Source organism: Littorina saxatilis, linkage group LG2 (assembly GCF_037325665.1).
Source record: "Littorina saxatilis isolate snail1 linkage group LG2, US_GU_Lsax_2.0, whole genome shotgun sequence".
In the NCBI taxonomy this organism is placed as follows: domain Eukaryota; kingdom Metazoa; phylum Mollusca; class Gastropoda; order Littorinimorpha; family Littorinidae; genus Littorina; species Littorina saxatilis.
Genome location: NC_090246.1, coordinates 75,495,868 through 75,520,019, shown reverse-complemented (window position 1 = coordinate 75,520,019; position 24,152 = coordinate 75,495,868). Strand labels below are relative to the sequence as shown.

The 24,152-nt window shown below is 42.2% G+C and overlaps 1 protein-coding gene across 1 annotated transcript in view; it reads left to right on the top strand.

The window, feature by feature from the left end:
• Positions 1-9,811: 9,811 nt before the first annotated feature.
• LOC138959729 (uncharacterized) overlaps positions 9,812-24,152 on the top strand; it is a 53,818-nt gene continuing 39,477 nt past the window's right edge. Inside the window, exon 1 of the mRNA XM_070331333.1 lies at positions 9,812-13,469. Within this exon, the coding sequence (XP_070187434.1) occupies positions 10,026-13,469 (3,444 nt within the window). The 5' untranslated portion in view covers positions 9,812-10,025. The remainder of the gene's footprint in view (positions 13,470-24,152) is intronic.

The window sequence follows — 24,152 nt, the reverse complement described above, 5'->3', positions numbered from 1 at the left end:
AAGTTGTGAAATACGTCACCCTATGGGAGGGGTGACGTCAAAATTGTTCAACAAAAACATGATATGTCGCTTTGTGCAGGGTCAACTGCAACAAACTCAAACCGAGCCATTCATACCTAGCTGTATTTGAGTGACTTATATACCCGACATTTTTATTTCTTATTTTTAGCACAGGTGTAGGAAAAATCATGAACCAAAATGTTATTTATTTTCTAATTTAACATTTTTTTTACAAATATGACCATGGTCTTTTAAACATACAGTGACATTAAACATTGTTATGTTAAAAAAAAGAAAAAAGAAAAAAAGCTTTTGTGCACAAATCAGAAAATACATTGTACATTTTACCTACAGGCCAAACCGTGAGTGTCTGTGGCAAAGCCCGACCCAGGAAATTGCACTGATCTAAATTGTCAAGAACAGGCGCTTGCATTTGGATGTGTCCAATGATAGTAGGTTTGGTTGTGATCAATCAGAATAATGTAGGAATAAAAATGTATGACAGTTTAGTATGATGACATGTAATTCACATATGCTGAAATATGATATTATACATCATGTAATATTATTATGGCTGTTGCCATGACCATGAAACCCAACAAAGGTTTAATGTAATGTAATTCAAAATACCAAAACCGAGCACCTATTAATCTCGTCTTTGCGCGTGAAGATTGAGGCCGTCTGCCAGTAGCGGTTAGGTCATACAGTGGAACCCCTCTCTAGCGACCTTTAAAATGTTGACAAAAATCGGTCCTTGTGGAGGGGGGTCCTTACAGAGGGAGGGGGGCGGAGTCAGGGGGCCACAAAGAAAGTCAGATTTAAAAAAAAAAGAAAACAGAGAAGTTTGAGTTGCTGACGACCGTTCCCTCTGAAAGCAAACTGCTTCGATTTCATGTTTGTCCTTGGTGTCCACCAGTTCTGGTGCATGTACTACCCTGGCCAAGTTTCCTCTCAAGACATCAAAGAGACCGCCCCAGTATACTCTACAGCCTCTGGGCGAACCACCTCTCATAGCTAAAACTGGGTCAATGACCCCTGGGAAGAAGGTCAGTGTCTATAAAATTTTACTCCTAGGCCTGCGGCCAGGGGGGGGGGGGGAGTATACCGGTACCATTTGAGAATCAGACCAAATGAGAATTGAACCATTTGAGAACATCCTTTTTTTTCAATCACTACATCGAAGGCCTGCGGCCCGGGGTTCACATGGGTTGGTTTGTTTGTTTGTTTCAAACCCACACCCATATACACACATTTCCCATTTAAACCATTTGTCGGCCCCCTGTCGATATTTATCGACTAAGTTCCTTGTGATTTGCTTGTGAAGAGCTTAATAATGTCGCGTAAGGCGAAATTACTACGTTTAGTCAAGTTGTGGAACTCACAGAATGAAACTGAACGCACTGCATTTTTTCACAATGACCGTAGTCCGCCGCTTGTGCAAAACGGAGTGAAACTGACGAGCCTGTTCAGCGCGGTAGTGGTTTCGCTGTGCTGCATAGCACGCTTTTCGTTTTAACTTTTTTCTGAGCGTGTTTTTAATCCAAACAAATCATGTCTATATGTTTTTGGAATCAGGAACCGACAAGAAATAAGATGAAATTGGTTTTAAATCGATTTCGGAAATTTAATTTTGATCATAATTTTCATATTTTTAATTTTCAGAGCTTGTTTTTAATCCAAATATAACATATTTATATGTTTTTGGAATCAGGAAATGATGTAGAATAAGATGAACGTAAATTTGGATCGTTTTATATAAAAACAAATTATTACAATTTTCAGATTTTTAATGACCAAAGTCATTAATTAATTTTTAAGCCACCAAGCTGAAATGCAATACCGAAGTCCGGCCTTCGTCGAATATTGCTTTACAAAAATTTCAATCAATTTGATTGAAAAATGAGGGTGTGACGAGCTTGTTCAGCGCGGTAGTGGTTTCGCTGTGCTGCATAGCACGCTTTTCTGTACCTCTCTTCGTTTTAACTTTCTGAGCGTGTTTTTAATCCAAACAAAATCATATCTATATGTTTTTGGAAACAGGAACCGACAAGAAATAAGATGAAATTGGTTTTAAATTGATTTCGGAAATTTAATTTTGATCATAATTTTTAAATTTTCAATTTTCAGGGCTTGTTTTTAATCCAAATATAACATATTTATATGTTTTTGGAATCAGGAAATGATGTAAAATAAAATGAACGTAAATTTGGATCGTTTTATATAAAAACAAATTATTACAATTTTCAGATTTTTAATGACCAAAGTCATTAATTATTTTTTAAGCCACCAAGCTGAAATCCAATACCGAAGTCCGGCCTTCGTCGAATATTGCTTTACAAGAATTTCAATCAATTTGATTGAAAAATGAGGGTGTGACAGGGCCGCCTCAACTTTTGCAAAAAAGCCGGATATGACGTCATCAAAGACATTTATCGAAAAAAAGAAAAACACGTCTGGGGATATCATTCCCAGGAACTCTCATGTCAAATTCCATAAAAATCGGTGCAGTAGTTTGGTCTGAATCGCTCTACACACACACACACACGCACAGACAGACAGACACGCACACATACACCACGACCCTCGTCTCGATTCCCCCTCTATGTTAAAACTTGACTAAATGTAAAAAGAAAACACTGAACTATAGATAGACTGCATGCTGTTTTCTGTGGTATTTTTTTTATTTTTGACTTCATTTGTAAAGGGTCTGCACTTGTTTTTTTAAACGTACGGTATATTCAGAGAGTCGCTAATCTCCGGTAGCATGGAAGTATGCGGATGGAACACAGGTGAGTTTTAACAAAGATTGTATGCTGTGTTGGCAAACGGATCGTTAATTTTCAGCCTTCGCCGTGGATGTGTGTGTGTGTGTGTGTGTGTGTGTGTGTGTGTGTGTGTGTGTGTGTCTGTGTCTGTGTCTGTGTCTGTCTGTGTCTGTGTCTGTCTGTCTGTCTGTGTATGCGTGCGTGCGTGTGTGTGTGTTTTAAAATAAGAATTGGAGTGAACATGAATATTTGACCGTCTATGACTTCAGTGCTTACGAACGTGTGACTAGAGAGGTTCAGACCGTACTTTAATATATTAATTGCATTTGCCAAAGGCTGCTGTTCTCACGCCTACCCACTTTATCAGATATCGCATTGATCTAGTCAAATAGAGTGCTTAACATGATGTAATTTACGTTTGTTGTTGACGGGAAACAGTGCATAAAGAAAGTAGTGTGAAACCGATATACTTTCAGGATCATTATTTCCGACTGACATGAGTATTTGAACTGCTAGTTTGTTTGCATTCAAAGATATATAAATGGATCTCTTGAACACAGAGGTGTGTGTGTGTGTGTGTGTGTGTGTGTGTGTGTGTGTGTGTGTGTGTATGTGTGTGTGTGTTTGTGTGTGTGTGTGTGTGTGTGTGCGTGCGTGTGTGTGTATGTATGTGTGCGCGTGTGCGTGCGTGTGTGTGTGTGTGTGTGTGTCTGTGTGTGCGTGTTTGCGCGTGCGTTGGTGCGTGCGTGCGTGCGTGCGTGCGTGTGTGTGTGTGTGCTCTCGAACTAAGGAAGAGAAGATCAGACCGTAATTTAATGTATTTAATGCCTTTGCCAAAGGCTGCTGGTCTCACGCTTACCTACTTCATCAGATATCGTATTGATCCAGTCAAATAGGGTGCTTCTCATGCTTTAATTCACGTTTGTTGGTCGCGTGTTCTGCAAGCTTTGAACGGGTTCTGGAAAGACTGGATCAGTTATGAGGGAAGAAATCGAGCGGCAATTATAAGCTTTAATAACTAGCTTGCCGACGTATGTACAACAACGTCAACACGTAAGAGAAATTCATACATGAACTGAAATGTACGTAATGCACCCCAGAGCATTTCTTTTCACAAACGCTCGAATGAATTTCTCACAAAATTCAAAGTGACGGGAAACAGTACTGGTGCATAAAGAACAAAGAGTGAAACTGATATACTTTCAGAATAATGATTTTCGACCGACATGGTTTTTTTAACTGCTAGTTTGTTTGCACTCAAAGATTTATGAAAAGATCTCTTAAACAGAGATGTGTGTGTGTGTGTGTGTGTGTGTGTGTGTATGCACAGCGCTTCGGAAGTTTCATAGACAGTCTCATTAGCATCCGCCTTCAGCTGATTTCCTTCCAGGGGGTCTTTGACACAGATACCTTTGCCCTTACCAAATTCACCCAGCAATCTGATCTACACTAATCGTCATAAAAACCTAAACACATACATTTAGCTGTAGAACTTTGTGACGCGGCCAGATATAGTAAAACCAAGTATATTGCCAGAAACGTAATCTATTCACCTACCGTTTGCAACAAAGAGTTTCATTTTTCATAAAATAATTAGTGCTTATGCAGTGTGCTGGAGACCTGGGACACCCCCCAAAATCAAATTCGCAAAAGCAAATTTTCAGACACTAAAATACACAAAAAATCAGAATAAGCAAGAGTGACCCTGTTGTTGATCTCACATTCAAGAACAACTCATTTTCTACCCATACACATTAATTTGGTTCAGCTGTTGTGCCTAGCAGTGTTGTTCTGCCATTTTGAAGAAGACTGGTGTCAGCATTGTCAGAAGCCGTAAAAGGCTTGTTTTCGCGTCATTTTGTGTGGGCTATGTGGGTAAAAACACCGTAGTTTGGTAATGGCTAGTTGTATTGCTTTTACATTTGACATAAATATTGTTAATACAATTGCAAAAGAGTGTGTAAAATATTATGGCGTTTTGATGAAGTTGTTGGACGAACTGGAACTTTTCAGAAAAGTTTGATTAAACTGTAATAACTCTTTTTAGTATCGTTGCAAAAATTCAGCATTTTGCACACTTCAACACAAATGAATATTACAATTAGGGATCAATTTTGGTACCAAAGCAACAACGCGCTTGGGTGGTATGGAAATGTGAACGCGAAACAACAAATACGAAAAACAGATCTTCCAACATCAAAACCCAGTCCAGCGCAGCAGACTGAACTGGCACGCTTTTTATCGCTGTAAGTGACGTCGTGCCAGTTCAATCTGCTGCGCTGGACTTGGTTTTGATGTTGGAAGACCTTGTTTTTCGAAATTGTTGTTTCGCGTTTACATTTCCATACCGCACATGCGCGTTGTTGCTTTTGTACCAAAATTGATCCCAAATTGTAATTTCCATATATCCTTCCTACTCCCCTCCCACTTTGTTTGTCTGCGTGTGTGTGTGTGTGTGTGTGTGTGTGTGTGTGTGTGTGTCACTGTGTATGTGTGTGTGTGTGTGTGTATGTGTGTGAGTGTGTGTGTGTGTGTGTATATGTGTATGTGTGTGTGTGTGTGTGTGTGTGTGTGTGTGTGTGAGTGTGTGTGTATGTGAGTGTGTGTGTGTATGTGTGTGTGTGTGTATATGTGTATGTGTGTGTGTGCACAACGCTTCGGAAGTTTCATAGACAGTCGTGGTTTACTTCCAAGGGGTCTCTGACGCAGATGTCTTTGTTCAATGCCTTTGCCCTTACCAATTTCACCCCGCAACTTGATCCAGATCTGAGTCTGCCCCGTATTTTCAGTATTGAAGGTACCTCCTGCTTCGTTCCGGTCAACGAGCTGCTACAACAGCACAGTTTATTTGGGTTCGGTGGTTAATAGGGTTATACTCTGGTCTAAAACAGCTGAACAAACGCTGCTCGATGGAATCATGAATCTTCCGAGTCTCGACCGCAGTCTAGCACCTATCCCAAGACCAACGTGTTGTCAGAACAGAAAATAATTGGCATAGTTTGAATTGTAAATGGCCGATCAGCGGTACGAAAATGAACGACGTCACAGATTGCGTGTCTAACGCCCGTGCCCGGAAAACGGGTAGGCTACGGCTCACAGGTAAACAATATAAAGCAGCCTCACGCATCCTAACCTAATTAGTTCCCCCAGGTATATCGGCCTTTGTTCGTATCGATCTAGCCGTCTTCCGTTCCAGACCTCCGTCCCGGTCCCCCGTTCCTTTACATCTTAAAAAAGTTATTCTCTTGTCGGCCAGTGTGGCTAATTTTGGACCATCGATTGAAAATGTGCCCCTGAACAGAAACTCCATAGGGCCATATAGAGACGTTAGATTGGCGTTACATATGGCTAAACAGCTTCGTTCGGCTTCAAGCCCTATTTGCTGTTAGCGCTAAAAGGATCTTTGTTAAGAGTATCTGGCCAATGCGAAAGGTTGAGTTTGTCTCTTGTTCACACAGATAGGGTTCAAAATTGGATTAGACTATAACATTCGCTGCTGGAATGTAATATAAAAGGACGATGCAATTTTAATGAATATTGTTGTGGAAATGTGTTGGATGTTAGCCATACCGTCCATCTTGTTGCTTTCTTTCTATCTAATCTGAGTTGTAACAAAAGGATCAAAGCATTTGATCTATTTTTGATACTCTGTTAAAACATACAACTCTTGCTCTTACTGACGTCATCATGGTCAATAGACATGAAACCTATTTGCAGAAAAAAAACCAAGCAAACAACTAAAAGACAAACAAACAAACACACAAACGATCAAAGAAGTTATTATAAAAAAATAAACTAAAACATGCAAACACAGACACAAAAATAAGCAAACAAATAAACAACCAACCAAGCAAAACAAAACACCAGAAACTCTATGTTGGATGAAGGAAAATGCGTTGTTTACGAACGTGTGTCGAATGATCCCAAGTACTTGTGTACGATCATCTATTGCTTGCAACAATTGAGTCATAACAAACAAGCGCTCCCGTTTTGCACAAACGATTGTCTGCCATTCCTTCTACTCACTCTTTCATGCCAAGTCTTTCACGAGCTAGTCACATATATTTTCGTGTTATTGTTACTACTCAAACAACAATGCGGACACCCGCAAATCGCCTGGCTTCCCATATACAATACCAGTCAAAGAACAAGAGCTACTCGTCCACCTGAAGTGGGCATTGGAGAGTGCATACCATTTCTCAGAGTTGACACGGATTGTGGTAGCAAAGGGGCGATAAATCCACTTATCTTGCCTGGGTGGCGCATATGGATAGCGGTATTTCCCACGACAAAAACCTTAGACAGCTTAGCAATATGATTTTGTAAACAGCAGGGCTTTTTCTTTGGACAATACATTCGGAAAATCTGAAAAGATTTGATTATTGTTGGGGTACAGTTCCACATGGTTGACTGTTTCTTTCGGGCTCGTCGATTTAATGTAATAAATTAAGAAACGACCACAGAAACCGGCTTTTGTAAGCGTGGGTGAAACCTATCATAGATACGAGTATGTTAAACCTATCTCATCCGCGTTTCTCAGCAAACGCACGAATCAAAAAAAATATTGCTCAGTTTCTACCTTGTAAAACACGAATTAATCATGTATGTTGTGTGACCGTGTACGCGTTTTGGTTTTCTACCAATTTTTGCGTAATGTTGTCGTTGCCTTTATCTTTTACTTATCTTCGCTACTTGCGTATGTAGTTTCACCTATGTATGTCTGTCTTTGTTTTTCTGCGTTTGTGTCTGTGTTACTTACACATGTATTTCCATATATCTGTATTTGTTTTTCTGTTTCAATTTTTATGTTGCTTTACTCCTCTTAGTGTCTTTCTCTATCTCTTTTTTCACTTGTTTTTCTGCTTAGCTTTAATTGTTTTTTCATTAACATCATATAACTTAATTTCAATAGCGTTTCAAGGCTTCAGCCTGTCAGTACAAAACAAGTGCCAGTAACCAGACAAAGGAAAGGGGGGTGGAGGAAGGAAGGGGGTGTCTGATTACATGACAAATTATGTTACTTTTGGCACGCCATTTTATATACCGCCCGGTGTGTGCAGATTACGGCTTTTTCCCAACGAAAGCTCTGTCAAGCGGATATGTAAATTTACTTTTGTGGCCCACTCGTCAGCGAGCATGGTAAAGTGCCAGTAAATAAATAGGACAGATTAGCGCTAATCTTGTTTCCCTTCACTGGCTCGGGCTGGCATATATGTGACCCTCCACCACGGAATGAGTCGCATGTCACCTTTGCATGATGTTCATATTTTTGCATTTTCCTGACGAGTTTTTTATGCTCTATCTAGTGGTGACCCTCACACTGTTACCAGACACTCCCCGGACTTATATTAAGCCTAGCGCAGTGACATGCGACTCATTTCGTGGTGGAGGGTCATATATCCGTATGCTCACTTATAGTTGACAACGATTTGGAAGGTGTGGAGTTCAAAGTAGTATCACTACAACGGTGTATTATATGGATTTACCGAAGGAAAATGTCTGTTGTTGCGTTTTTTGAAAACACTACGTGAATTATTGCTGATAAAAGGTAGGTATTCGTCTGTTTTTGTTCCTATATTTCATTATTGATTTTAGCAGACAGGTGTTGCCTGTATTGCAGGCCAGACACAATGACAACTCACCGTACCAGTTGATTCGACATAACCAAATATAGTGAAAGTGCCAAGCTAAAGGTTTTCTTCAGTAGACCTTCAGGTCAATATACGTTCAATATGTATTTGTTTAGTACTTATCTTAATTGTTGGCTCGACATTTACAAAATATACGGAAAGTGTCAACCTAAAGGTTTCCTTTAGCCGACCTTTTCGTCGAAATATTCAGTATTTATTTGTTCAGTACTCATCTTAATAGTTGTTTTGACTTATACAAAATTATACTGAAAGTTTCAACCTAAAGGTTTCCTTTAGCCGACCTTTACGTCGAAATGCTCCGTATGTATTTGTTCAATACTCATCTTAATAGTTGGTTCGACATATACAAAATAATACTGAAAGTTTCAACCTAAAGGTCTCCTTTAGCAGACCGTTACGTCAAAACGTTCAGTATGTATTTGTTCAGTACTCATCAGTTGGTTCGACATGTACACAATATACGGACAGTTTCGACCTAATGGTCTTCTTCAGTAGAACTTTAGGTCGAAACGTTCAGTATGTACTTGCATATTATACGTGCCAACTGTTCAAGCGAGTCAACTATTTATTGTTTGTTTCGAAATGTACTCACTAGCAGTTGTTTGCAGATTGTTCAATTTAATACATTATTTTGACTAATCAGGGTTATTTGTAAATCATAAACAATAAACAAGGGGATGAGAAGTTATAAAACTAACACTTGGTGAACTAATGGTTCGTGCAGTGTTTGTCCAGTTCGTAACAATGAGAGTGTACTGAGAAAGGCAGGCGATATATGCGTGTTTGTGTATTTAGTGACAATCTGTACAAACATTTTTGTCACGCAGTTCGTGGTCTGTATGTAATTCTAAGCTTGAACATGAATGTAATGCCAGTCAAAATGATGGGATTGGTTTCTTCTGTGTGTGTGTGTGTGTGTGTGTGTGTGTGTGTGTGTGTGTGTGTGTGTGTGTGTGTGTGTGTGTGTGTGTGTGTGTGTGTGTGTGTTGCGTGCTCGCGTGCTGCTAGGCATTTAGTTAGTATCTGCTTTCTGTTATCGCGAAATCTATTTAGATTGCGTTAATTTTTATTCTAAGTACAGCTTTTAGTCGCGTAATTGAACGAGACGGCCGATAAGGACTGTCTTTGTTACTAGATCGCCGGGTCACCTGGAAAAGCTCTATGGCTTGAACTACTTAGGAGTTAAGTGGTTTGATAATTACAGTTCATTTCCAAATACTGAATGTAGTTACTCACTTCCAAGCAAGAGCAGAACGTTTTGTTTTGGTTTCACTTCCAAGGAATAGGTGAACGGGTTCATGTTTACTCAATCTGGCCTTCTAACATTGCCTGAATGGTCCATGTTCTGTTTGCTGACTAAAAGTGTCCATGTTATGTCTGTCCTTTCCACTTTCAGTTTCAATCAATGTCTTATGTTGTTTATGTTCTTTGCAGTAGCAGCTGCTGTTTTTTCTGTTCTGTTTCAGATCTCTTGCCGTCGTAACCATGGGATGAGCCTAATGAGCACACCTTTTCTATATCTGAACCTGCATACTACCACACCTTGAATTCAAGCGTTAAACTCCAGGGCCTTTTTCACTACCACCAGTCACTTTCATACACGAAAGTCATGGATCCCAGCTCCCCAGGGGAAGAGGCCCTCTCTTCCCAACGCCGAACCGAGGAACCTTGGTTCAACTCCCGTGTCATCACAGTCGTGTCAAGAGACAGTTTCCCTTCCCCTGAAAATCTGCCCTTCGCAAAGTCTTGGGGCTCGTCGTCGAGGCCTCAGGGAAAGTTCTTTGACCAGCACTCACGGTCAAGAAGCATGACGGACGTCCGGTTCGGTCAGAGAAAGAGTCCTTCTCTGTACCTTCACTGGAAGAACGATAGCAAAGTGTTACCGTCCTGTCAAGCAAACCCGAGAAGTCCCCACAGTGGACGGAGTAGCAGAAGCACGACGCCAGACCCCGTTCGGAATGACAGTAATGCTTCGTCAGGCACGCAGTCTTTTGACTTTGAGAGAAGCCAGTCTGCGGGGTTAGCCCCGCCTCTCAAGGGCCACAAGAAAAATAAGAGTGACTCTGGTATCGTTACTGGCGAATACGTTTTTCGCGCTTCCTCTTCATCCGACAGTGGTAGTTTGGAGCAGGGTGTGTTAAATCGTCGTGCGTATCCTACCAGTATTCAAAGAGAGTCCTCAGCGCGACAGATGAACTGTCGTTCGCAGTTCGACTCGATGGATAGTGAAAGTATTTACTCTACGCGCGACACTGCCGATGGCATGGGTGACATTGAACAACCTAACAGAAGGCGTCTGCGGAATCATTCCGAGTCAAAACTCACCGATTCTTTATTACAAAGCTTTGGCGGCGAATACTCGAGCTCATCATTTGCCCGAAATCTTTCTCATCGAAGTCTCGATTCTCTCAATTGGAAAGATAGTGCATATGTTTTCCCGAACTTTCTTCCGAGCAGTTTGGGAGCCCCAGAAGAGGATATGCACTCTGAAGACTGGGGCCCAGCTATGCGACTTAGTTATCGCACTGACAGCATGGAACACCTCAACTACGCTGGAAACAAGCTAGATTCCAAGTCACTTGACGATGACGGCGACGACCCGAGCGTGAGCTGGTCGTCCACAGGTTGGAGGAAGTCCGTGAAGGCCAGGTCCAGCATTTCTTCCGACGGTTCTGCGGGTGACGTGTTCTTTGGAACTGAAGATTGTCCAGACTCCGTAAGTGATATGTTTCAAGAGTATCTCGGGTCCAGGCAGCTGGACTTTGTTTCGGATTCAAAAAGCGCCTCAGCGAAACGCAGTGCGACTCGGACAAAAGACAGGAGTGGGAGATTTACCACAAGAAGCACTGCTTCTTATGAAAATGTCCAGTCAAAATCTCCAGCACGATCCACCAAACCGTCTGCAGCAGGTGTTGCAGCTCAAAGCATTCCTTCCGAAAAACGCTATGCGAGAGATGACGAGGCTGTGAAAACTCCAGACAATGCTAATCTAAAATCGTCTACGCACAATTCTCAAAAAGCAAACTTACAACCTGGCAACCATTCATCAAGGAAGTCCTCGTCTGATGATCACAACGAGTTCTACGCGCCTTCTGGGTCCTCTTCGGTGTTCTTGCCCCACCTTCAGAAACCAATTGAAGCTGTCAGACAGCACATTAAGTCTAAGAAGTCCACCTCCCCATCCTCGAAAATTCCTGTGAGAGTCAGACAGCAGATCAGCCCACGCAGACACAGAAGCCATTCAGAAAGTAGGGAGACGTCCAGGAGAAGTTCATCTGCGTCCTCCAAAAACAGTGTCTCCTTGGAGCATGAAGATGCGAGAGAACTTGATTCTAATTCTTCTGAAAGTGGCGATGGCTTACACGTAGGACCGATGACGGCCGACATTTTTCGTGGTGACACTTTGAGTAGAGATATACCTTCACAGCCACCTAAACACTTGGCGACTACTGCGGTCACCATGGGAACAGCACACGAAAAGTACAGCTATAGCAAGGCTAGAAATATTAATCTTGTTGTGGGCGCCGATGACAAGTTGTCTGTTTTTTCTCCCCGACCTCCGAGAACGGAGGCTGACAATGACAACGGGTTGGCAAAATTAAAAGAAGGAAGCAATTTTATTCACAATAAGGTTACATTCTTGAAGATTTCCGGAGAAGAAGTCGACGTTGTTTCCCCGAAAGAAAACTCATCTCTTAAAACCCCAGAGTCTTCACCACGAAAGTACGAGTCATCTTCACGGGAGAGTAATGAAATTGTCTCTCCCAGAAACAGAAGCAGAGAACACTCACCTCGCAAAGGTAAGCGAAGAAACTCTTCTCGAGTGGACTATCTTCTCAACAACGACCTGTTCAGAAAGCATCTCTCTGGACACATCGACTTAGTGGAGAAGAACATAGATTTGGATAGCAGCTTCAAAGACGAGTCAAAATCGAAAGATGGGAATTCCCTTCAAACGCTGAACGGGTCAAATTCTACAAAAAGCAAAGTGTCCACTAAAGATGAACAGGTTGTGAAAAAGACATCTTTAGAACCACCACAGACCCCTCGCAGAAAATCCATCGCGTGTGATGACCCCTCCCTACAACAGTTGCAGGAAGCTTTCCGAAAGGGAAAGCCTTTTTCTGGAAGCGTCTTCACAGCCCACAAACGGGGTAGAATGCACATTCCCAGTTTTAACGAATTCCGAAAACAGCGTCAGAACGATTTCACCGGAGCTTCAGACAATACCGATGCTTCTAGTTCTGCAGACAATCTCGATGATACGGTGGTGATCTATAGGACGCTGGACACTATAACAGAAGATGATGGTATGGACACATCCAGGTCTGCAGTTCAAACCAAATCTGAGAGAGCAATACCAGATGTTCGGGTTGAACATGTGGATGACAACCCGACTACGAAACAGCAATCTTTCACGGAGCAATCCTCTAGAGAAAGAAACATCGCTTCTGTGGATCCACCAACAGGGTTGAAGCAAGATCCACTGAAGGGTACACTACACAGCGACGCCTCAGAGAAAAGTTACGTTAAACGGAATGTGAGAGATTGGTCCAATCGACGTACTTTTCCAAGAAAAGACAGCACAACTTCACGGACAGACTCTGAAAGTAAGAATACGAGCAGCCACCCAAACCGACAAAGCTCAAAAGACACCACAAAATCCCCATCGTTACAAAGTGGGAACGAAAACCTTGTCAATAGAAAGGCACCTTCCACCAAGAACAAAGAGCCAAAAGCACAAACTTCAAGAAAGACCGATGGCATCAGTGAGCGAAGGACTGAACAGGAAACATACCATACCAGCGCAGGAACTCGTTCAAATATTGAAGCTGGTGGCAAGGCTCGTATTGTGCACAGCAACCAAAGCAGTATTTCCCAGGACGCTTTGATACAGATGATCGAGTTATCGGATGGGGAAATTGTCCTCGACGATGGAGAAACTTCTCAAACGTTCTCGGGGAGTACCTTCGATGGTAGTTTTTCGTATCCGCTATTCGACGACACCGCGGTTTCCCTGGATACAGCGTCTTGGGCACGGCTTTTTACTAAGGTGAGATGCTTGTTGTTGTATAAGTCCGTTTGATGGAAGTGGTGGTGTGGGTGTTGTTGTTTTGTTTCGTCTTTCTGGCTATCTCTATTTGTTTCATTTGAACGCTTACTTCTTCCTTACTTCTATCCGTGTGTGCGATGTTACCACTGCTAGCTATTTCTTTCCCGGCTATCGACGTTACCAAAGTACCTTAGCGTCCTCCACCTCCTTCATAGCAGACATTCTTACAGGCAAGCTAGCTTACTTACATTGAATATATTATAATACATCTTTTCGTAAATAAACCTTAGTAACGAAAATCAAACAGACAAACGAATAAATACACAAATAACCACACAAAACGACAACAACAACGAAACAAACAAACAAATAAATAAACAAACTAACAACGGAAAAGGACTTAAAAGCTCTATGTTGCTATCGTAGAAGTCACATTTGCCATTTTCTCCGTCACCACCGCAGGTACTTTGGATTGAAAAACACGCACAGATAACAAACAACACACTTACAAATGACCAACCAACCAGCCAACCAACAACAACAACAACAACAACTACAACAACAAAAACAACACAAACAACAACAACAACAACAACAACAACAACAACAACAACAACAACAACAAAACACACACTGTCGTAACCAATTTTATAATGAACAGACAACAGAACGCAGTAGTGGTTGTTGTTCACATAAATAACAACCGTCTTCTGGCCTTTTTGCTGTTGCCTTGGCATCGATATTTATTTACGTAGATGAAACACAGACTATTAAAGACTTGTTATTTAACCTGTGAGTACATTCCCCTTTGTATACTACCCTTCAGAAACACAGTCTTCCCTTGTAAATGACCTGGGTCAACATCTTACATATATGGGGAGGCTGTTGTATAGGATAAGACCAAGACTCAACATCATGGATGCGATTTATATAGAGTGGAATTTTTTTCTCTCCCAATTATGAATTGATTTCTTAACTGACACTACAAATATTTCCAAAATATTTCTACTCTGCACAGAAATCACAACGGCTGTTAAGTTTTGGCAATTGTCCAAGTGGAAGGATATAGTCTTATCCCATGTTAAAGCCTGGTCAGATCTGAGATGGTGCCCCGTATCGTTTACACGGGAAGGACTGGCCCTTTAAAGGCCCGCTCCGCTTCCCGTAAACCATCAGTTTCTGGCCACAGGCACTGTAAGGATTTTTACACACAGTACACACACCCTTTCGTTTAAACACTTACCGCTAGAGAACATCCTAGGTGCCCTCCATAAAGAGCGAGCATTTTTCAAAGAATTTATGTTTGAGTGGCCAGCCGGATTTACTTCAAACCAAAGTGAAAGCCTCGTTTTGGCGTTAGAACTAACTTATAAAATCTAAATAATAAATTGACAGCATGTGCGACGAACATTCTTAAATCATGATTTTTTTTTTCTTTCTTTCATCAAGACAAGATCAATGCAATTCAAAAGCTCAGACGGTTACTAAACCACGAGAACTGGTGCGTGGTTTACGCATGCTAAATAGCCATTCAAACGAACTGTGTCATTTAATGATGTTAAATGCTAGTACAAGTGTGTTCCATAAGGTTGATTTGCTTATTTCGTGAAAGATTCCATCGTTCTGTAAGCCTCATTTGAGGCGGAGTGAGGCTTTTAACTAACACATGTATTGTCTCTGAAACATTTTGAAAATAAGTTGACCTACGTCCTTCCGGCCTTTCTGGATGCCTTGAACCGATGATATATATGGGTTACAAACAGATTCCTGATACGCACGTACGTAGTAAGCACTTCATTGTATTGAGGCCCATGGCACAAACGTCGTCGGGGAATAAAGTGAAGTGGACAAACCTTATCTCACCAAGATGATTTCATGTCTGCCCTTTGGTTGTTCTTCAGTGACGTTGTATCGCGTATCTGTGGATAAAAGCATGCTTCGGGTCCTAATGTCAGTACATGTTATAATCGTGGTGTCTTTGTACGTACCTCTCACTTCGCTGAGTGGTGTGGGCTTTCGATATAGTGTAACATATACCACGTGTGTCCAATGTGTTGAGTTTGCAGACCAATAGATTAGACTTGTTTCTGCGCACTACATTGCGATATTATGTATGAGATATGTTTTACTTAGCAACACATTAAACGACACGTGCTTGAAATACAATCTGTCTGAGGTTGATGTACTGTGGGTACTCGATTCAATACTGTCTCTAAATTGTATGTGTATGCAACTTACAGCCAGACACACAGACACACAGACACACAGACACACACACAGACACAGACACAGACAGACAGACACACACACACACACACACACACACACACACACACACACCCGCACACACACACACGTGAACACACACACACGTGAACACACATACCTAAAGTGTGGATGGTTACCTAAGAGGCGGCACTGGGTGGAGTGCCTTTCTAGTGCACTTGCACTACAACAGCACTGGGTGCAGTACTCGCTCCGGCATCGAAGAATTTTGCACTAAAAAATGCACAAAATTTGACCTATTTCGTCGCCTATAGAGGACGGAAAGAATGTCATTTTGAACATTGTTATGACATTCTTTCCGTCAAAAAAGTCAATTTAACGGTGTTAAATGAAGCGACCATCCACACAATTAGGTTGCCATCCAGAGTTTAGGTTGCCATCCACGTGTGGATGGTTGCCTTATGGTGATTTAGGCAACCAAACCTGTGGAAACGGGGGTACACACACACACACACACACACACACACACACGCGCGCGCGCGCGCACACACACACACACGCACGTACATACAATCCTTAGACGGCCTCAAAGAATCATCGTGACATAGGTGAACACGTCTGCACTGTCTTACAGGGCGAGATGGCCTACCATAAAACTTCTTTGTTTGTTCCCAGGATATATATTTGCCCACAGCTATGCCACCCCCCCCACACACACACACACACATACACACACACTTCCTATCATGAGTCACTTTTTGGGAAAGCAGTCTTGGTGTCATGATGGTTACTTTTCCATACACACGAACTTACATACTGTCATTGAAAGGGCACACACAGGACAAGTACACGTCAGAGGCTTATATACTATCTAAAGGGCAAGGCCCTGGCGTGCGTCCTCAGTAAAGCTGACCTACCTTCTTAAGCGAACACATCTTCCTTACCCACCAGCGAAATGACGACATATGACTCAGAAAGCTCCAGCCAGATTGATATTTACTTGCATAGCCAGTCGCCAAGCATGGTCTTGCTCGGACGTCCTGACATACAGGACGGTCAAGTTTTTCCCTAGGCGTCCAAGCAAAGGCCAATACCAAGGCCGAGTGGCTTAAACTGACCGTTTTGTAGTGTCGACGGTATATGCCAAAGATATATTCGGCCTAAAGAGGCTTCATACATAACACTTGTCGACGCGCTGCCAATCGATGTGGTCATTGTGTAAAATTGTGTTCCAACGACGTTTCTTTGTGCTGACGAACTTCCCAAACAAAAAGAAACATGACATGTCCTTGGCCTCATTTCCCATCAAAATCATCATTAGCTTTTTAAATACGTACCTATATTTGCAGTATTACAGGGTGACCCCCCAAAATGCAACCCACACAAATAAATTCGACATCTGTTCAAGACCGAATGACATCATTATTATGTGGTGTATATTAACTTCACCTTACGCATGGCTCGAAGAGAAAGTGGCAATTTTATTTGGTCAAATGGCCTGACTTGTTTGCAATTTCGGGAATCGACTCAACATTACGAGGTTTGAAACTGAGCCGTAGCGACACTAACACGATTTAAGTCCTCCAGATTGTTACCATTTGGGTTATTTGAGTGACCTAATTCAGTGTGTATAAAATAACCAGCATTAGACAATCGGTGCATTGAATCCAGCAATTACAGGCACGATCAGGGCATTTCCGATGGAGGAATGCGTTCATGTCGTTGATGAATTGTGCCCGCCATTGTGCAAGTGTAACTGTACAACAAAGTTTAACAAATACATATAGTAAACGTCAGTTCTTTCACGACCATTTCACAAAGTTTCCAGGCTGTGGGTACAATTGTCCAACTTTTACCTTCTCTCCAAGATGTGTTCCAAATTAAACCTCAGAAATTGTCAAAAGAACACCAATGCTTTCCCGTCTAGGGATTGCCATGAACCTAGCTGTAACTGCTTTTTGAGTCACTTGAGAAAAAGTGACTCTATGTAATCGGTCAGTGTTAGTCTGTCCGGCCGGCCGGCCGTCCGGCCGGCCGGCCGGCCGTCCGTAGACACCACCTTAACGTTGGACTTTTCTCGGAAACTATCAAAGCGATCGGGCTCATATTTTGTTTAGTCGTGACCTCCAATGACCTCTACACTTTAACGATGGTTTCGTTGACCTTTGACCTTTTTCAAGGTCACAGGTCAGCGTCAAAGGAAAAATTAGACATTTTATATCTTTTCTCGGAAACTATCAAAGCGATCGGGCTCATATTTTGTTTAGTCGTGACCTCCAATGACCTCTACACTTTAACGATGGTTTCGTTGACCTTTGACCTTTTTCAAGGTCACAGGTCAGCGTCAAAGGAAAAATTAGACATTTTATATCTTTGACAAAGTTCATCGGATGTGATTGAAACTTTGTAGGATTATTCTTTACATCAAAGTATTTACATCTGTAGCCTTTTACGAACGTTATCAGAAAAACAAGGGAGATAACTAGCCTTTTCTGTTCGGCAACACACAACTTAACGTTGGGCTTTTCTCGGAAACTATAAAAGTGACCGGGCTCAAATTTTATGTGAACGTGACTCATTGTGTTGTGAATAGCAATTTCTTCCTGTCCATCTGATGCCTCATATAATATTCAGAACTGCGAAAGTGACTCGATCGAGCGTTTGCTCTTCTTGTTTTTTTAGGTCACAGATGATCTGGGGGGTGTTGAATACTCAGACATTTAGAACATCTAAAAGGTAAAAGTCTGGAGGGTTTAAATCAGGTAAATATGGCTACCGCTCAATGTCAACCTCGTTCTTTTGAGTCGATTCCCGAATTTGAAAACTTGTTTTTGAAATTGTACACAAGTCAGGCCATTTCATTTACAGACAATGTGGCCGAGTCATGCGTAAGCTGAAGTTAATGTACACCAAACATGAAGTAATTGGGTCAACAGATGTAGAAGTTATTAGCATTTTCTTAGGTTGTATTTGTTGGGGTCACCCTGTAGCAAGGACTGAAGGAGGAAGTAGTAAACTCACAGGTCCGTGGTAAACTGTAACAAACCCTCATTAGCACAACATGAAGTCTTCATAAATGAAGCGCAGACTGTACGTCATTCATGGCGTACTTGGTTGGTCTTTTTTATGGAGCAGCTTATTATGAATTTAGTATAGGTAGTTCGAGTTTTAATTACGTCAAATAATGAACATTAATGCATATCAACTATACTCCCCCCCCCCAAGACCACCACCACCACCACCACCACCACCACCCCCCCCCCCCCCACCCTCATGCTTACTGAGGCATTATTACAAGCATATAATGATTTAAGTGTCTGCGAAACTGGTTTTAAGTGAAGATTTGGTTTTGTGGTATGGTGATTATACTGAAAAGCTGATACGCTTGTAAAGACCTTCCAGCACGCTACACAACCATAAACCATGCATGTGTGTGTGTGTGTGTGTGTGTGTGTGTGTGTGTGTGTGTGTGTGTGTGTGTGTGTGTGTGTGCGCGCGCGTTGTGGAGACTTAAAACAGCACGTGTTTGCACACCTGACTATGACGTGATGATGCATTGATTTATTTAAATGCACCTTAGATCACACGAGTTGTCTTAGAAAATTTGAAGACCCTCACTCTTCTCCACAAGAGATGTAATGTGCCTCTGACAAAACGAAAAGGGGAAATGGGTCGCATTATCATGTTTCGTGTGTGTGTGTGTGTGTGTGTGTGTGTGTGTGTGTGTGTGTATGTGTGTACCCCCATTTCCACAGGTTTGGTTGCCTAAATCACCATAAGGCAACCATCCACACGTGGATGGCAACCTAAACTCTGGATGGCAACCTAATTGTGTGGATGGTCGCTTCATTTAACACCGTTAAATTGACTTTTTTGACGGAAAGAATGTCATAACAATGTTCAAAATGACATTCTTTCCGTCCTCTATAGGCGACGAAATAGGTCAAATTTTGTGCATTTTTTAGTGCAAAATTCTTCGATGCCGGAGCGAGTACTGCACCCAGTGCTGTTGTAGTGCAAGTGCACTAGAAAGGCACTCCACCCAGTGCCGCCTCTTAGGTAACCATCCACACTTTAGGTATGTGTGTGTGTGTGTGTGTGTGTGTGTGTGTGTGTGTGTGTGTGTGTGTGTGTATGTGTGTGTGTGTGTGTGTGTTTTATGCAACAATTTGCATATGAGCGTCAGCGACTGTGATATATATTTATTATGCTCATTGTTTAAATGCTCATGTGATACGTTGATATTAGTAGTGAACTTATGTTCAATTATGCTTATGATCGTGTGTTTGTGTTATTAGAAATGCGATGTGGTAACAAAAGACAAACGTCCATGTTTATGTAAAATGAAAGTGTACATTAAAGTTTTCTTATCTTATTCTTATTATGATCAAGTTCATGGTGATGATGGCGATGATTCCGATGCTGATTGCGATGATGATGATGATGATGATGATGATGATGATGATGATGATGATGATGATGATGATGATGATGATGATGATGATGATGATAATGATGATAATGATGCTGATGTCTATACTTTTAAGGGAAATAAGAACCCTGTTTATTGGTTTTTCATGTTCCGTTAACCATATTTGGCTATTCAGTTTTATTTCTTGTATCAGTTTCCACGGTGGTCTCCGTGTGCTGTTAACATTTCAGTCTAGAAAACTAAGGTGAACACAGTTTTAAAAAACAAACAAACCACATATTAATTTGTTTCACGGATCGGATGGATCTTAAGCACCAACGGAATAAGACGTAAGAAAGGTCTAACAAAAACTCTTGAGGCAGAGTGGTATTTGTCTTGATCGGGTTTCTCCGGCGGTGTACTCAAGTTACTACACCCCCGGTATAGGGGTGTGTATTGGTTTCGCTCGATGTGTTTGTTTGGGTGTTTGTGTGTTTGTGTGTTTGTGTGTTTGTGTTCGCATATAGATCTCAAGAATGAACGGACCGATCGTCACCAAACTTGGTGAACAGGTTCTATACATTCCTGAGACGGTCCTTACAAAAATTGGGACCAGTCAAACACACGGTTAGGGAGTTATTGGTGGATTAAAATTATACAAGGACTTATACAGGGACATCTTCATGGTCAAAGGGAAATAACCATTCTCACTCAGTCACTGCCACCACCTGAGAAGGTTATTTCCCTTTGACGGGGGTGTTTTTCCTACCTCCTAGGAATTTCTTGTTTTTTTTTTATGAGAATGCGCGAGCCCTCTTTGGTACACAGCATATCGTTCAAAGGCAAAGAAGGAAACAATTACAGGAATAGATAAATACGTCAATAAAAAAAGAAAAGAAAAACATATAAATAAGCAAATGAATAGGTAAACAGATTAGGTAATACATGAATCATTCAATGGATACAAATACCGACAACTCTAGAGAGAAAGATCAAACACTAAGTACCTATTTAAAAAAACAGAACTGTTTTGAAAAGAATCTTTTTGCTGACCAAAGGTAACCACTGCCACACAAATTGCCAAGGTGATCTGTTAATTGACTGCTCTTACTTTAAAGTGCGTCAGACACACACGCAGTAGAATCTAAACCGGAACTCTTAAACAGAACGCATGCAGCCCTGGGAGCCATCGCTTCCCTTTTGTAGGAGACGAAATCGATGAATGTTCACCCTGAAATAGCCCCCCCACTTCTTCTTGAGCTTGCATCCGTTTCGGTAACATTGACGTCATGGCACTTCTCTTGGTGGCTCCCTAATGTCCGATTGCGCTTTGTCGATCAAGTGTTTGGGTTCTTTATGTTCTTTCAGTGTAAAGATGTTTTGACTGTTAAGTCTCGAGTCTCGTGCTTCTGACGTTTGTTTTGGCGCCGTGTTGATTGTCCGTCCGCTGCCTCCCTCTGGTATGTGCAATGACTACATACGTGAGAGAGACCACCCATGACATAACAATATCGTTCACTTCACTAGTGGGTATATCAGGTAAATAAGGTCGTGTTTAACTATTCTGGCAGGGACCTAATTTTTCACTGCTCATGATGACAAAGTCGCCGAGAAAAACGTCATTCTAGGAACACTTTTGCGCTTGAAGAATTTTGAGAACTGACACCTCACGCCATGCTCTCTAGAGTGACGTCTTTTTCCTTAGACGTCAAGTATTCAAGAGGCTCAGTTTGGAAGGGATCGAGGTTCCATAAGACGATCTTTTAATTTGGGCGCCTCGACCTGGGACGTTTTTAACAAAAGACACGCAAGTACGAGCGTACAGTATGTAAGATAAACAGAGTGTAAAGTTTATAAACAGACTACATAATATATTACTGTGTCATAGCATATTTACACTCGTTGCTTTTTCAAATATTGAAAAACTCGCTTACGCTCGCATGTCAATATTTTGTAAAAATACCTGGTACGACACATTGAGCCATTTGTTATTCTGTATCAGTTTTACCTTCTGCCTGGTACCGAATATGAACCCCATTGACATCTCTAGCGCATACAACACCGTATTAAGGGAAGAGCCGGAAAGACTGGTAGATGCTGACTTAAGTATACATACACCATAGACTCTCCGGTGGACACACACACACACACACACACACATCTTGACTCGTCCATAGCGACGGAAGCAGTCCTCTTACCTACCTACCTCTTGCGTGTAGACAACTTTGGTATTTGGTATTTGGTATATGTGTGGGTTTTCACAGGTTAATGTCCAAGGGGGGGGGGGGGGGGGGGCGGAGGTAACCTTCCTCAAGCAAGAGATACAACCATTATTTTTCATAGAATCAAGAATTTGACTTTTTTTTACATTTAGTCAAGTTTTGACTAAATGTTTTAACATATAGAGGGGGAATCGAAACGAGGGTCGTGGTGTATGTGTGTGTGTGTGTGTGTGTGTGTGTGTGTGTGTGTGTGTGTGTGTGTGTGTGTGTGTGTGTGTGTGTGTGTGTGTGTGTGTGTAAAGCGATTCAGAGTAAACGACAGGACCGATCTTTATGAAATTTTACATGAGAGTTCCTGGGCATGATATCCCCAGACAGTTTCTTCATTTTTTCGATAAAATAATGTCTTTGATAATGTCATATCCGGCTTTTTGTAAAAGTTGAGGCGGCACTGTCATACCCTCATTTTTTTTATATAAAATTGATTGCAATTTTGGCCAAGAAATCTTCGACGAAGGCCGGACTTTGGTATTGCATTTCAGCTTAGAGGCGTAAAAATTAATTGATAATTTTGGTCATTAAAAATCTGAAAATTGTAATTAAAATTATTTTTTTATATATATACTGTTCAAAAAAAGAAACGCATAGTTGCTACTTGCCAAATTTGTTTTATTTTTCGAAAAAATTAACAGAAAATCCAATATTTAGATTATTTGTTTGAAATTTGGTATGGACACAGTTGAATGCACACACAGTTCATGCATCTTCAAATCAATCAGTCAATCAATACGATTGGGTGCTGAGGCTGTCAAGTCAGTAGGGGGTGTGACTGCCTTGAGCAGCAACAACTGCCCGGCACCTTCTGGGCATGGACTGGATCAGATGCCGGATATCTTGCTGTGGGATGGTGTCCCACTCCTCCTGAAGTGCCTGCAATAGATCGCGGTGATTTGCCGGCGCTTCTTCTCGCCTGCGCACACGTCTGTCCAATTCATCCCAGAGGTGTTCTATCGGCGACATGGATGGCCAGGGAAGCACCTGGACATGGTGGTCGGTGAGGAACTGGGTGGTGAGTCGTGCTGTGTGCGGGCGAGCGTTGTCCTGCTGGAATATGGCATCCTGGTCAGCCAGAAGAGGAAGGGCGTGTGGGCGCAGAATTTCCTCCACGTATCGCTGGGCAGTTATGCGCCCTTGGACGTGCACCAGGGTGCTCCTTCCAGCGGTATTGATCGCCCCCCACACCATGACGCCTCCACCACCATGAACGGGTGCCTCATCCACACAGTTGGGCGCGTAACGTTCGTTTACTCTCCGGTAGACCCTCCTCCGACCATCATGTCGCTGGAGCAGGAAGTAGGACTCGTCGCTGAACCACACGTGTCTCCAGTGATTCCGGACGGTCCAGCGAAGGTGCTGGTTGCCCCACTGCACTCGGTTCTGGCGATGGCGGCGGGTGAGGACAGCTCCTCTGTGAGGTCTGCGAGCTCTCAAACCAGCTTCATGCAGGCGGTTCCGCACGGTCTGGTCCGATAATCGGTGTGGCCCGGGGAGAGCCTGGACAGAAGATGAGGCCGACAGGAAACGATTCCGGAGGTGGCGGAGCCGTATGAAGCGGTCGTGAGCAGCAGTTGTCGCCCTTGGTCTTCCCGCTCGTGTGAAGTCAGCAACGGAGCCAGTGGCTTGAAACCTGACCCACAGTCTACTGATGGTGCTCTGGGACACGTGGAAGTGCCTGGCGATTGCACTTTGACTTTGGCCTGCTTGTAAACGACCCAATGCAATTTGGCGGTCTTCTCTGCTCAATCGGGCCATCTTTCGTCGCTG